General features: G+C 41.3%; 1 protein-coding gene across 2 annotated transcripts; it reads right to left on the bottom strand.

Moving 5' to 3' along the window:
- Window positions 1-1,048: 1,048 nt before the first annotated feature.
- On the bottom strand, window positions 1,049-14,542 carry abhd17b (abhydrolase domain containing 17B, depalmitoylase). 2 transcript variants are annotated; one of them, XM_006784057.2, is made up of 5 exons: window positions 14,454-14,542; window positions 14,031-14,329; window positions 12,435-12,911; window positions 3,898-4,077; window positions 1,049-3,389 (listed from the first exon to the last, which is right to left on the bottom strand). In XM_006784057.2, the coding sequence occupies exons 3-5, from the start codon at window positions 12,899-12,901 to the stop codon at window positions 3,170-3,172; spliced, it is 867 nt and encodes a 288-aa protein (XP_006784120.1). In that variant the 5' UTR covers window positions 12,902-12,911; window positions 14,031-14,329; window positions 14,454-14,542; the 3' UTR covers window positions 1,049-3,169. The 2 variants fall into 2 exon arrangements, with proteins under 2 accessions (XP_006784120.1, XP_006784119.1); XM_006784056.2 differs by having other exon boundaries at window positions 14,031-14,542.
- Between the last annotated feature and the right edge of the window lie 252 nt (window positions 14,543-14,794).

Raw genomic sequence — 14,794 nt, 5'->3', positions numbered from 1 at the left:
GTGGTGGTGGACCATCTTGCTGGAAAAACTCAGGGAACGTGCCAGATTCAGTGTATAAAGGCGGAAACACACATGGCACATTAGTACATGTGAGGGAGCAAACTCCTGACCCTGTATAATAAATAACCAGGGGGAGAAAATTGATTAGGAAAAGACATGCATGAACTGGAACCAGGGGTGGGGAGCGGTGGGGGTGGGGACATTGACGAAACCAAAGCTTCTTAAAATAAAGGGTAAAAAAAGATGCAGAGAAAGAATATACAAAACAAACTGAAGGACAAGAGAGAATCTGATAAACAGGAAGAAAAAAAGGGAACCAAGAGGAGAAAAAAAAAGAAAAAAAAATGACAGAATGGCTGTTGGGTGTGGATTTTCACCCACAACAGAAAATACAACTGGAAATGCAAAGTCAATCCAAATAAATATATACATAAATCATCAAGAGCTAAGAAAGGCAGCCAGTGATAGACCTAGTTGCAGGAACAGGGTAAACTGTAGGGTTTGCTGAACATACAGGCATACCAGATGTCCAAAACCACGCAGGTGGATGACCCCAGAGAGACAGGCAAAGGCAACACTCCCAATAAGATGGATAGGAGATGGTTACCAAACCCCTCTGGAGGCCAGAGGCAGACTCAATCGTGAGGCTAACTGGAAAGGCTTCAGCCAGAGCTTACTATGGAGGAGGGAGAGTGACAAGACAGGCCATGTCAAGACCTCGAGGAGAGATGCAGGCCAAGCTTGATGCAGCAGCAATCAGGAGTCCACCAGGGTGACAAGCTGGGGAGGGGTGAGGCAGAGGAGTTGGGCTGCACAAAGATGCAGATAAATGCCAGGTGCCAGTCAGCTCTGGAGATGGAGTAGACACCAAGCTAGTAGGCCTGACTGAAATTAAGCTAGCACATCACCTCCTAAAATGCTTCTTGGCAGATTCGGGTCTGCTGGATCCATTGTAGCCAAAAACAAAGGACCCAACTGCAAAATTCAAAATCCTTATCACGGTTTCACTCCAGGATCACAATTTCAAGCACAAATTAGATTGTTTGTCAAATACCATTTATTTCCTCTATCCATATTAGAATTACTTTATTAATGTTACTACATACAGCTTCTTTTTGTATTGAAATACGCTATACAAAATGAAATCAAATCAGACATGACTCTTGTCAAGGTGAGCAGTACAAAGATCATTTGAAAAGCCAAAATTTTGGCCTAGTCTCCATCATATCAATAGTTCGAGAACTACCAAGAAATACAGTTAATAGGTTAATAGAAGACAAAAGCTTGTAAAAAGAACAGGTTTAAAAAAAACAAAACAAAAAAAAAGTCCAACAAGTCCAGTACACAAATTAAAAGTAAAAAAAGAAAAGCATGATTGACTTGTTTTCATAACAGACCATCATGAGAAATGATGGTTCTGATCTAGAGTCGTTTTCTTCTTCTCAACCTGTAACTAATCAGACCTGAAGGTTTACAGTAGCACCCTTTAGCTTATTGGTTCATTTAATTTACTAACAAATTCTGATCCATCTTTCTAAACACAGGCTCAAGTGCAACCCAGATACTGGGGGAAAACAAACAAAAGACAAAACAGGAGGAAGCCATGGGTGACATGCAGCTGCAAGTTGACATTGGCTTGTCTGGGCACTGAAAAAGAGCTCATCTTGCCTCACTCGGCATTAAAAAGCAAATGAACATCTCATGCAAACCAAAAGGAAAACCTTCTGTCCATGACAGGCCTTCAATGATGAGCCACTCACACTGACATTACCCACTGTCCAACACACACACAGGGAGGATTGTTCAGCTCAAATGTATGGGAGGACTGAAAACACAGCATTGTCTTTTTTTTTTTCTCTTTTTTTTTTTATTAAAAGGCAATGCTGGAAAAACTAGCCGTTTTCATAAAGTTCACCATTCCTGATTGGCTTTAGTGGTTTACCTCTGCTGTCACAGTAATTACAGTATTGTCAGCAAAAAAAGCAAACGAACAAAAAAATAAACCCAAACAAGACAGAAAGATGTGATCCAGGTACACCAGAGATTTGTAGCTATACACATTATGTAACTTGACCTCTTCAGATCCAAAGGCAGGAAATAAAACACTGTCAACACTGAGCTTCGTGACGACTACTGCACATAGACAAATGGGTAAAATCCAAAAAGGTAGATGGCAATTTGTCGACAGACTTGCCCTGCATTTAATTCTGTCAAGAAGAATCAATTTCATCAACTACAGTGTAATAAACTGATCTTATACCAACAATACTTCAAGTCAAACTCTGATGCGAGCACTGTTCCAGTGTGAGGAAATAACCCACACTTCCTTGTTTAACAACGTACAGCCCCGGCCTTTAAACCAGCTACATACAGTAAGCTGCTGACAGAGCCTCGTCTTGTGCTGTATCTGTGTAGACTGTACCACTTTAAAACTAAACAGAAGTGGAGGATTCACACAACTAACGAAGCTTTGGAGATGGTTCTAGACATGATTTGTAAAAGTACACTTCCTTGTATTCCTAAATCTCTGCAATGTATCATACTACACATTTGGCAACACTGACACAGAAGGGTAATATGTCAGTTTGTCTTGTACAGTTCTTCAGTGACAGCTGATACGTGCAATATTAAGTAGAATATTTATAAAAAAAAAAAAAAAAAGAAAAAAGGAAGAATTCATGGTGACTGCAGTGTGTCAGACCAAATCTGACTGTAGAGTCAGACTGAGTTCAGTTGAATTTGAGTGAGTCTGGTCCAGCACAGCTTGTTGAAAGTTTCTCTGTGGACCATGTCCTTCACAAAAGGCAGCAAAAAATGTGGCACATACACACAGTCATACATGGCAAGTACACATGGGATGTTGCCTGTGCACACATCTGCTTCTCCTTTTATGCACATACAGAATTTCACAATGTGCAATTTTCAACATGATACAAAGAAAATTTAAAAAAGAAAAGGAGGAATGAGTACTTCACAGCTGCAGCATGTGGAGCGGACGGTGTGGGCAAGCCCGATTTATGGGCAGTCAACCATCAAAATGTTGGTACAACACACAACTTCTAGTTGAATTAGAATAAAATGTTGTACCCCTCATTCATCATTCGGCTTCTCCTTAAATCTGGGGCGGTGTTCTCTTCTTCCCTCTTCCCGCCATTTTCCCCCAGCTCCTTTACAAGTTGACTAGCTCATGTGCAACAAACTGCTTCAGTCTCTCCAGGTACTGTCCATAGAGCTCCACATCGTTGTGACCGGCCCCTTCTACCCAGAGCGGCTCCACTGGGCGCTGACAGCGTTCATATAGTGCCAGCCCGTGGGAGAAATCAATGACCTCGTCTTCTGTACCGTGGATCACGAGTACTGGTGATGTTACCTTGGAAATCTTGTCGATACTTTGGAGAGAGAGAAGGGGGGGAGAGAAAAAAGAAACATGTCAGAAACAGGGAAGTAAAAACACAAGAAAGAAAAAAGGGAAACAGATGCTTAGTTAATGTTCTTGCTACTAAAAGTATTCTCTAAATGAATGAATTAAAACAATAACTGGAAAAAAAAAAAAGGGAGCACAGCTAGTTTCCTGATTTTACACCAGGGGGAGCTATTGAATATCTGCTCTTCTAAGGACTCTCCTGGGTGCTTAACTGGGAAGAGAGGTGGGATGAAGGAAAGGGGACCTATAAATTCAATTCCTTTATTGTCCCACAAGGGGAAATCTCACACACTCTCTCACACACACACACACACACACACACACACACACACAGTTTTCAACTTCCTTGGTACATTTATTCATACAGTGCTGTGTTATTAAATGCACGTGAGGCCGCAGCCCTTTAAGTGTATACTGTGTGGCAGATTTAGCCTGACTTCCACATATGCCATCTGTCCGTACGGTCCACTCACTTTGGGAAGGCATCAAAGCAGTATGTCTTCTTGGTGTCAGGGAAAGCCACTCTCATGCCAGAGGTGAGCGGGGAGTGGAGGATGACTGCAGCAGTCTCATAGCGAGAAGCCAGGTCTACAGAGGGCACGGTGCCAATGCTCTGACCATACACGATCACATTCTCTGGACGGATGCCATACCTACAAGGAGGACAAACAGTACAGGAACATCACCCTCTGCTTATCATGAATATGATATTTACACCACCAGTAGATACATTTTGTGTGCTCATCCAGACACTGGCAAGCATCCAGCTGGGCCTTGAGTTAATTACACAAAGCAGCTTAGCTGGCAGCAAAACAAAAAGAGCAAATGCTTTATTTTGGGATCCACATCTATTTATCAGAAAATAAATTCATTCAACCTGCCAGTTGACTCTTGTTGTTCCCCCCACCCCCACCCCACATGTTGCTCCACAAGAAGGGTAGAAAAAAAAAAACCAAACAAAGAAAAAAAAAAAAAAAAAAACAAACAAACAAACAAAAACCTCTGATTACAGAAAAGAGCACCACCCCTAATGTCTCATGATTCAGAACCGGAGGGGGGGGGGGGTGAGAGCAAAAGAAGCTGAAATGGAGCAAAAGAGACAGTGATACTGTATTTAGGGTGACGGAGAAATAAATATAGGTGGGGGGGGGGGGGGGGGGAGTGGCATTCCACAGCTGATTACAGAGAACGTGACCCACTCTTGCTGACGACCTGAAAACTAGTCTGAAAACACTGCATTGCTGTCTCTGCCGCTGCACTGCTGGATTTTGCACAGTAAAGTCACAACATGACAAATAAAGCTCTACTCTAGTATTAAAATTAGGGACTTCAAATGAACACTAACATTAGAGCCTTAGCTCTGCAGCACTCCTATAATACACTGATGACTACATGAACACTAAAGTCTAGCAGCGCTTTAAAACGCTGTGATGGATTAACATACTTACACCCTTTGCAAGAGAACAACCTGCAATAATGTAGTGTTGCTGCTATTAAAGGTAACAGACTTTAAGTGCAGGGTGATGTATTAAATATGGAAATGTACACACAGGCGCAGCAAAGTCTAGCTTGGAGACAGTCACGAGCAGCAATATAGGAACTGTTTATTGGTATCAGCTGGTCTTTACCCAGTATAAATAGGAGTGAAAAGGTTGGCACTGCATGGGAAAAGCATTAGCAAAGGCTGATGCTACAGTATTAAAAGCAACTTGACTTTCAACTGACTGCAATGTACACAATTCGAGGAATGAAAGCCTATCTTGGTTATACAACACAATATAGCTGCTTAGGTAACAGACAAATTATAAGGACAAGAACAAAATGTCAAGTCTTTGTACAAAACTGTAGAAGAATGATAGTGCCCTTTCTGATGTGGCAGCGTCTTTTTGGGGGGGGGGGGGGGGGGGGGGGGGGGAATTGCCTGAAACTGAACCCTAGTTTGAAAATTGCCAAATGGATTATTAAACTAAAATAAAAAAGGAAGGAAGAAACTGTAAGGCAGGTAAAAAATAAATAAGTAAATAAAAAAATAATAATAATAATAAATCTGAAAACCCATCATTCAGCTGGTCTGCTGAGAAACCTCCAAGGGCAATGGCCATTTAATTTGGGCTTCTGATGTAGCCAGCAAATAACTGGGCCATGACTTCCATCCTCCAGTCAATGTCTGTAAATGGGATGGCCATGGTTTCAAGACTGAATTACAGCAAATGCAATTTGTCTTTTACTCTTGACACCAACTGTGTACCTGCTTACAGCCAAAGCCCACTCAAAAATGATTAGTCACTACAACTCTGACAACAAAAAGAAATCAGACAGCAAACAAGAATCATTTCCACATATAAAATGTAGTTGTAGTAGTATCACCTCCTCTTAGAACAACTCTATAGGCATCTGGGAACTGAGGAGAACAGTTGCTTTGGTTTAAAGAGCAAAATGTATATACAAATCTGTGTACACTGTTCAGCATTAATGGTGGACTCGCAGATTTGAAAGCTACCCTTGCTATGTATCCTAATGCCTGCATACAGGCTTATAAACCCAATGATCCTATAACAGCTATCAATGGTCCGAAGAGCAGGGAACACCCTGGAAGAGCCTACCACAGAGCCAACACAGACAGATGAGTAATTGTGAGTTGCTCACAATTACTCAAATGGTAACATTTATAGTCACCAGTTATCCCAGCATATACCTCTTTGGACTTTGGAAGAAAGCCAGTGTACCTCGGGAGGGCCCATGCAAACAGGGTGAGCACATGCAAACTCTGCACAAAAAGCCCTCAAACCAGGAAGCAGGAACGTCTTGCTGTGAAGCGACAATGTTAAACACTGGCCGGGATAAGGAGCCTTAAAGGTGATAACTACATTGACCGTTTCCTAGTCTTTTTATTCAGTTGTTTAAGTCCCAGGCAACACCACACTCCACTGCCTTTTGGCTTTCTCCATGGTTCCGAGTTGCACCAATCCCCCAAACCTTCAATTTAGTCCCTTGACACAAATCCATTCTATTATGCATCACGTCCTCCCTCGTTCCCCTATTGTGTGTCTCACTCCCTCTTGACCACCCACCTCTTGCGCATTGAAGACCAAAAATACCCTCCTTCCACAGCCGTCACCATCACAAACATATGCTCAGGAAGTCCTGCGCATATGTACAGCAATTTTTTTTTATTTATTTATTTTTTTAAACAGATTAGAGTACCATCTGCACTACAGCAGGGGAATTCTTCACTGAAATGCTCAATGATCCATTATTACACTTTGTGTACAAGTACATAGGGGTGATGTGGACTGAAGTCAGTGAAAGTGAATTAAATCTATTGGTATGTGAGGACATTAAGAACAGTTTGTTTCTGTGCTGAAGAGAACAGTCAGGTGAGCAATCAAACTCCACCCAGATTACTTCAAAAAAAAAAAAAAAAAAAAGGCTTTTGTCTCCAGGCAACCGGTGGTATTTAAAGGTAAGAAAAGCAAACAAAAAGCATCGAGCTGCCTTCCTCGTGTCTTGATGCATGCTGATGTTTGGGAATTTCTCCCCTCCATTCATTTCCAAGAAGATGGATAGTGCTTACGACCTGGATCAATAAGATGATTGATGAGGAAGTGAGTTTATCCTGTTTGTTTTTATTGGCCACAGTGTGGAAACACCTTAGTCTGAAAGCTCAGGCATTGGTTGCTAGGTTACCACTCAATATTAGACTAGTAGGATTGACTGCTGGCATGCCATCACCTCCAAGGCAAAAGAAAACAATACAGTGCTACTTCATGTTTAAACACACAAATACAGCAAGGAATTGGACCAGAGGCCTTCATCAACTACTCACCCTCGTCCGGCACTTGATTTCACAACATAGTTTCATCGCTTCTAAAAGAATCTTTTTCATTCATCCATTAAGCACACTCCTAGTGTGATACTAGAGGATGTACGTGTACAACCCTGCTGACTCACATTATCTCACCCACTCCCAGCTCAGGTGAAAGGCGTGCCGTATCCAGTGAGGCATGGGAGTGTTTTGGTGGCAAAGGCTGAGTAGTTGTGCTTACACAGTCAGCAAAATGACGGGTGGCTGGCCTCTGTCATACGACTACAGTAAAGTGAAAGCAACCCACACGAGTAAGTGAATACTCAAGAGGAGGTGAATTTGCACATTGCTGATTCATACAGTGAAAAAACATTGAAGGATGCAGAAAAACAAAAAAGGAGAAAGTGTCAGGTTACAGTGTACAAAATTCAGTCAGAAAAGAAACACAGACCGCTAGAGATGAGAGCTCATTTCTTCTTTAAAGCTGGAAGCCTGATCTAACATGAGATACAAGCACGAGGTATGTAGGCAACCGACTAATGTGAGGCCATGCAGAGAGGCCTTTTGATGTGATAATGCCATCTAGTCGATTCATGTTCAGCGAGGTCAAAAGGCTGAATTGTACTCTCCATCACATAGTCAGTCAATTATAAATCTGGCACAGCCCTCAAGATCAGGCAGAGACAGCTGAGAGAAAGACCAATATACTAGAGACCGTATTTAAACCAATATGAAGATTCTGCATGCAAAGACTAAAATATTGATAAAACTGTAAAAGACTCCCTACAGACTTAATTTTGTTCCCACAAATAAGTGTTAAACTGCCAAATATAATTCAGTGATAACCAAGCAAGTAGTCCTAAGTGTTGATTAAAAATAAAATCATAAAAGTCATTTTATCTTTCTGTGGAGAAAAAAAAAAAAAAAAAAAAAAAAAAAGCCCAACACAGCATTAATATGAAGTCAAGTTACTTAGAATTGAATCTGATGTACTGCAGCACTGGCCTAAAAGCAGAACTGAGTCCTGAACTGATATGGTACAAGATAGCAAAAGGGTTTTGTTGACATTAGCCAAATACTACCATCCAAAACAAAGGAAGAGTGTTGATGTTAGAGTTCTGATAGTGGGATTATTTACATAATGTGTATATAAAATGTAACAGGAAAATGAGCAGAGCTAAGGAGAGAATGACACAGTCAAGGCTATAAACCAAGAGATCCAGGGATCAAGGTAACCACAAATTTCAAATGGACGCACATCATTTGGTTTAGCAAACAAAGAAAAGCCGTGTGTGTAATGTTGTAAATTTTAAGACTGATTTGTGAACACAGAATGTGATCCAATGAGCTAGACAGCACAGTAAGTGGTCAGGTTTGCTCCAAATCTGATTTCAGTCAGGAGTGGGGCTGTAACCAGCTGGGGGGGGAGGGAATTTTTTATATTATTATTATTATTATTATTCTTTTTTTTTTTATTATTTTTTTATTTATTTATTTATTTATTTATTTATTTATTTATTTATTTATATATAAAGCATTTCATCACAATGTTTGTTTGTGGGTTTTTTCCCCCCCCACATCTGGGTTTCATTTACTCGAGCAAAAAGACATTTGTTTTTTAAAAACAAAACAAAACAAACAAACCTCTTAAAATAAATAAAAAACAAAACATTGATTTCTGTGAAATAATGTTAGGTTACTTTTAATGTACGCAGGAGAAGTGTGCTTTAGCGCATGGTCACCCCCCAAAGGCATGTGCAAAGCGAGGAAAAACCCTGGCATGACCACATTCCTACTACCACAAGGTGAAACGTCATCCAACTCCAACTCTTCCTGCTAACCAAGAAAACTTGAGACCTACATGTAGGTGCAGTGATGTTAGAGTAACAATGGAAAGAATGAAAGCTTAATCAGAAGCGTTGCTTCATGTGACGTGGGACACACCATGTCGACAAGTCAGCCAACTTTGCCCAACTAATGAGAACTGAGATCAGAGATTGAGGTAATGCACTTTGACACTAGGTACATCTGATGTTATTATCAAGATACAGATTAAATGCTACCTGCTCCAGTGAACCCATGTGACAAGGAAGCAGCTGAAAGTAGCTATACACACACACACAGACAGATACAAATACATCTAGTGTCTACACTGGCCTTTAGACTGAAGAGAAAAAGAAAAAAAAAACAAAAAACCCACAGACATTACAACTTAATGTCCTTCATCTGTTTTGCCTTGTACGCAGAGAGTGGATTTTCTAAGAATCACATTGAAAAGCTAAATTCTAAAGCTCTAAAATACCTTGATGTCTCATGACCTTTTCTTAAATGCTGACCATTCAGGTACAGAAAGCTTTCTCAGACACTCAGCACCTGCCCATTACTAGGACGGACAGATTCCAAGTGTGTGCATCTGTAATAAAACACCAATATGAAGCAAGTCATCTAACCTCGTTCAACTCGTTTTTGTTGCAAGACCCATGGGTTACGTAGTTTAATTCTGCTGTGGGACTGCTAACCATGTGACTACAAAGCACGAGATATGCAGTCAAGCCCCAAGGTTAGGCCTTCAGGAAAAGAAAAAAACTAATTCTTGTTTCTAAAAGGCTCATCTTATCTCAAAGACATTTCTTCCAAATAAACCTACAAAACCATGAGAACCTGTATCTGATGCTCTGCTTCAGTGATCACACCTGATGGTAGCAAGCAGAGTAAAAAGTTAAAGTGGCCTGAAGGTGTTAAATATGGAGCTGAGTGAGTCGTGTTAGCTTTTAAGCACCAAGTCAATCAGCTAATGACAACATGTTGCCTTTGCATATTATAGCTACAGTCCAAGCAGTTTTACCAGTGTAAACTAGATTGATTATTTTGACTTGGAGAAGTGGTTAGTGATGTTTTTAAAAAAAAAAAAAAAAAAAAGCAGGGACAAGCAATCAGGTCATTCCAGGAGTGTGGTTTCGAACGGGTGATGAGAAAAGAAAACAATCAAGCCTATACCTACAGACATGTGACTTTTAACCACCAGAAAAGCCGGTTCTTTTTCGTCTTTACAGCAGTGGCTTGCTTCTTAAATGCAAAAGCCTTACCGTCAATTTTCTAGTTAAACTCTGTGGCTTCCTTATATAAGAGGTCCTTATTTACAGAAGCCCAGTCATTAGATTCTGTGAAAGTGCTTGGGGAGGTTCACATCAAAAGTCAGCAGCTAATAAACTGTAAGATTTTGTTGTCAGTGGCTCTTAGCAGTGTTATCAGCACTTTAAAGCTCTGCAGTGCCAAAACCTTCATTTAGTACAGAAAGAACATACTCCCACACTAGCAATAACACAGGAGGAATACTCCACACTTAAAGAACAGCTTTTTTTTTTCCAAAGGCTGATCTCGATCATTTTGTCTCCTCTCTTCCAGCATTTTTAGCACTTCTAAAGTCTCCCCATCTGCTCTTAGTAATTTGTCTTCCAGCAGGAAACATACAGACAAGCAGTCTTACTGGATGAAATTTTATCTTTCCCTTCACCCAAAACAAGAAGTCACAGATATAATGGACATAGTACTCACACACACCCACACCCTCCACATCCTGTTTCATCGCAGCAGGTTGATGTTTGCTTTCTTGCTTCTACCTTGCATGTATAGGTAGAGCTTCAACTAAAATTATTTTCATTTTTAATTCATTTTTCCCCCCCAACACGTTCCAGCTAGCTGTTGTGTAAAATATCAGGAACACCGTGAAATAGGTCTACCACAGATTCCCCAGATCAAAGATCTACCTTCATCCACTTCCCCCAAAACATCTTAGGAGCAGGAACTAACAAGTATTTTGGGCTTTGATTCAATAATCTGAAAAGCGACTGATGAATTCTCCGTTTACGTTTCAGTTCTACTTATGTTTTGTTTGTGGGTTTTCAGTACAGGCACTCTACTAGCAAACCTACAGACTTTAAGCACAATGTGGTGACACAAAGGACAAAAGAAGGAGATGACGAGATGGTCGGAGACAATAAGCAGACGTCCTCAAACACAAATGGAAGGAAGTGAAGGCCACAGCGTTAGACAAACTGATAAGCACTGCTTACATGTAAGACGACCTTATCTGGGGGAAGGAACTGAAGCTGAACAAGAGTTCACACCTGCAGTAACAAACTATTCATGAGCATGAGGACCAGATACAAGTGATGCAGAGGACGAGTTCTTTATACAGAGTCTTTTATAAATCAATTACTAAGAAGTTTGATTCTTTAAAAATAACTATCGAAGTGTAATAGAACAAGACTTCAACTGCAAACTGAATTCCTGCTGGGTCACGTGCACTTTGAAACCACAATAAGATAACAGAAAGTCCTGAACAAGTAGGTTATCATCAACTGGGAAAACATGAATACCAGTTTCCAATCAGCCAATAATTAGTCACCTGTACAAACATGTAGCAGAGTTACCACTCACACCTACATATTATTGGAGGAGGGGGCGCAGCGTAATCACAGAACCCACGTTTCTTCGCCTACAAGAACATCATGTTCACCAAGCCATTCCTCATCATCTTCCCTCATGATTTTGTGAAGTTCTGTTAAGTAGTCATCCCTCCGCCCCCCAGCACCTTTAGAAGTTCACATCTTCTCATTTTTGCCCTTTTCCATCCAAATCATCATTTCCTTCACTAATCCTCATCATTTAACACTTTCTAAAATGCCCCCATATTTGTACAGCATGCCAGAAACACAGGTTGACACTGTTGTTATTCATAATATTCCTGTTAGCAATACAAAGCTGCCAACCAAGACATAAAACAGGGACCTGCTATTAATATGACTAATAAGGCTTTAAATATTACCACCACACACACACTGTAGGGGATTTCTTTTTTTTATAACCATGTTCCTTACAGTTTTTCTGTGTTATGTCACTTCCCTTTCCCCTTCAGATACTCCAATTAAAAAAATAAATCAAGTACTGTGGGAACTTTACTTTTTTCCCCCTAAAGTTCATCGGGTTTAACTCCTTCGTTTGTCATGAGTCATCTAAACGGCCATTTAGGTTCATTTCTCCATGCTATCACATCCTATCACATCCTAATAAACAGGTTTTGAGTGACTGCAGGAGTCTTGTGCATTCACAAATAAGTCTCTTACAGGATTCTGCATACTGCTCAGTTGTTTTAATATCACGTCATTTTATATTACTTATCCATCCATTATAACGCTTCATTACCGTGATCGGAGCGCCTGCCAGGCAGCATCTACATCAGCATACAGGTTCTTCTCCGAGGGTTTCCCAGAGCTGGCCCCATAACCAGAGTAGTCGTAGGAAAAAACGTTGCAGTTGATCCGAGAACCGAGGCCAATGTAGAAGCTGCTCATCTGGCCCAAGTCCACTGCATTACCGTGGGAGAACAACAGAGTATACCGGGCGCTGGGTGAGCAGCGGACAAACATGCAGGCAATGCGGTTCCCTCTTGAGGTGCGTGTCATGAAACACTCGATGGCCTCCTTCTCACGGGCCGAGTACTGCCAGTCAGCACGCTCGGAGAGGTGCAGCGTCCATCGGCTGCCACTGTCATCACACATGAGGCTGTAGGTCGGCTCAGGGGGTAGAAAGGCCAGCTTTGAGGCAATCTTGCTGGGGCACGGTGGACAGCAGAACAGGCAACATAGCTCACTGAGCGATAAGTGGTTCATCCTCAAAGTGCTGCAACAGAGAGAACCAAAATGATTAAAATAGAAAAATCCCATAGTGAGGAAGAAAACCAACAGATATGCCAATGCATCCCACAAGAAAGATGCTACAAAAGCAAATCTCTGCCAGAGAGTTTTGAAATTAGGTTTTTCTACATAAACAACTATATCTTTTTAAGCAAAGCAGGGGATTTCTTGGACAAGGGGCTAGAGCCAGGCTGCTGTCATCTTTAAAATTTTATTTTTTTTATTATTACACTAAACAATCTCTTTCTCTCTCCCCCTCTCCAAAACGCAGAGCTCTCTCGAGACAGGATTTTAAAGGGAGATGACCCTAGCCGAGTGATTTTTCTCTCCTTGTCTACCCTGAGGCTTCACAGTCACTCAGAGAGAATTAACTTGAAAGGCTTTTTTGTCTCTCCCTGCACCTGGACCCCTACCTTAGGTTACCTCTTAAGATATTCTAGCTACTATGAAACTGCAGCAGTGATGTCAGCACAGCTCCTTTTTGGTGAAACATAAGGCAGCTGGAGGCAAATCTCCAATTTATCTTAGCCAGTCATGCTGCTTTGTAATGTGACTCGTTAACCACGCAGGGAAAAAATGCTCACTAATATCAGATTATGACAATGTGTTATATGGATTACCTTTCCTCTTTCCTTTGGCGATAGCTCCTCTGACCAGCCTCAGCACTTAGCAGCTTCGTAGATGGACATTTCTGTCTGATATATTCATAAATCTTGCAACTGATTTGCTTGGATCAGTCTAAAGAAACGACGCTAAACAGCTGCTGGAAATTACTTGATTAATCTTACTCACACGCTGCTGATTTTTAACTCAGCTGAACTGTCTGTATGATACGTGGGTAAATAAACGGCTGTGTCAGGGATGACTGAGGATTGGGACGACAATGGAGCCTATTTGCTTCCTACATTCTTACCACAAAGTCCATTCCAAGCAGAGGCTAAACGGAGCCCCGCGGCGATTTACTGTAAAATGGTGGTGGATGTAGCAATGTGTTCACAGAGATTACAGTTACACCAGGCTATTTGTGAGGGTTTCGTTTCTAGCAGCTACAATTAGCTGCAAAGTATGGTGTACCAAGTGTACATATATTCCAAAGAAACCTTACCTGGACGGCGGCTGGGGGTTTGTTTTGGTTTTCTTTCTGTGTTTAAAGGTGATAGTACTGGGCAGACGTCACCGCAGTCTTGAGATATCTTCGCACCAAGCCAACTAATTTATCTTCTCGACACCTAGAGCTTGTCGAGGTTATCCTTGGCCAGATTATCCTCGGTTAGCGATGTCAGTTTGAGTGTGTTTTATCCTTCTTTAATTAGTATTAGCTGGCAGCTTCGTCCTCCGGACCACAGTCTTCTGAACTGTCGTTTCCTTTATTTTCCCTCCTTTCGGTTTTCTCAACATACGGTCCTGGACGATAACGACACCGACTCATTCGAAACGTTCAAGTTTCTAAAGCACAGCAATGAAGCTGATAGGAAAGATAACAGTTAAAAATTCACTCAAATCTAGCAAACGTGTCCGTGCAGCTTACCAAACAATTCACAGCAGTATCACCTGCCACCGAAACATCACTGCTTTCGTTGTGAATATCGCCCGGCCCTGCTTGTTATCTTGGCTTGAGGAAAAAGAGGCGTTCATTGACAGCTCTGTGGACCAATGGGAAAAGAGGTCGACAAAACGACTCCCCCAATGACTTTGATGTTTATGGGCGGTCCTTCTAGACGCCGCAGTCTGAGGATTTAAGTTTTTTAGGATTGACAACCAATCAGAAATTACTATTGGAAGGCATCGTCCAATCAGCGTCCACAAAGGTGTTTCTAGTTCTAGTCGGTGATGTCATTGACAAGCTATAATTTATTAAGTGTGTTTGTA

This window comes from Neolamprologus brichardi, chromosome 12 (genome assembly GCF_056152115.1).
Source record: "Neolamprologus brichardi isolate AB-2024 chromosome 12, ASM5615211v1, whole genome shotgun sequence".
NCBI classification, from domain to species: domain Eukaryota; kingdom Metazoa; phylum Chordata; class Actinopteri; order Cichliformes; family Cichlidae; genus Neolamprologus; species Neolamprologus brichardi.
This window is presented reverse-complemented; position numbering and strand designations above follow the sequence as displayed.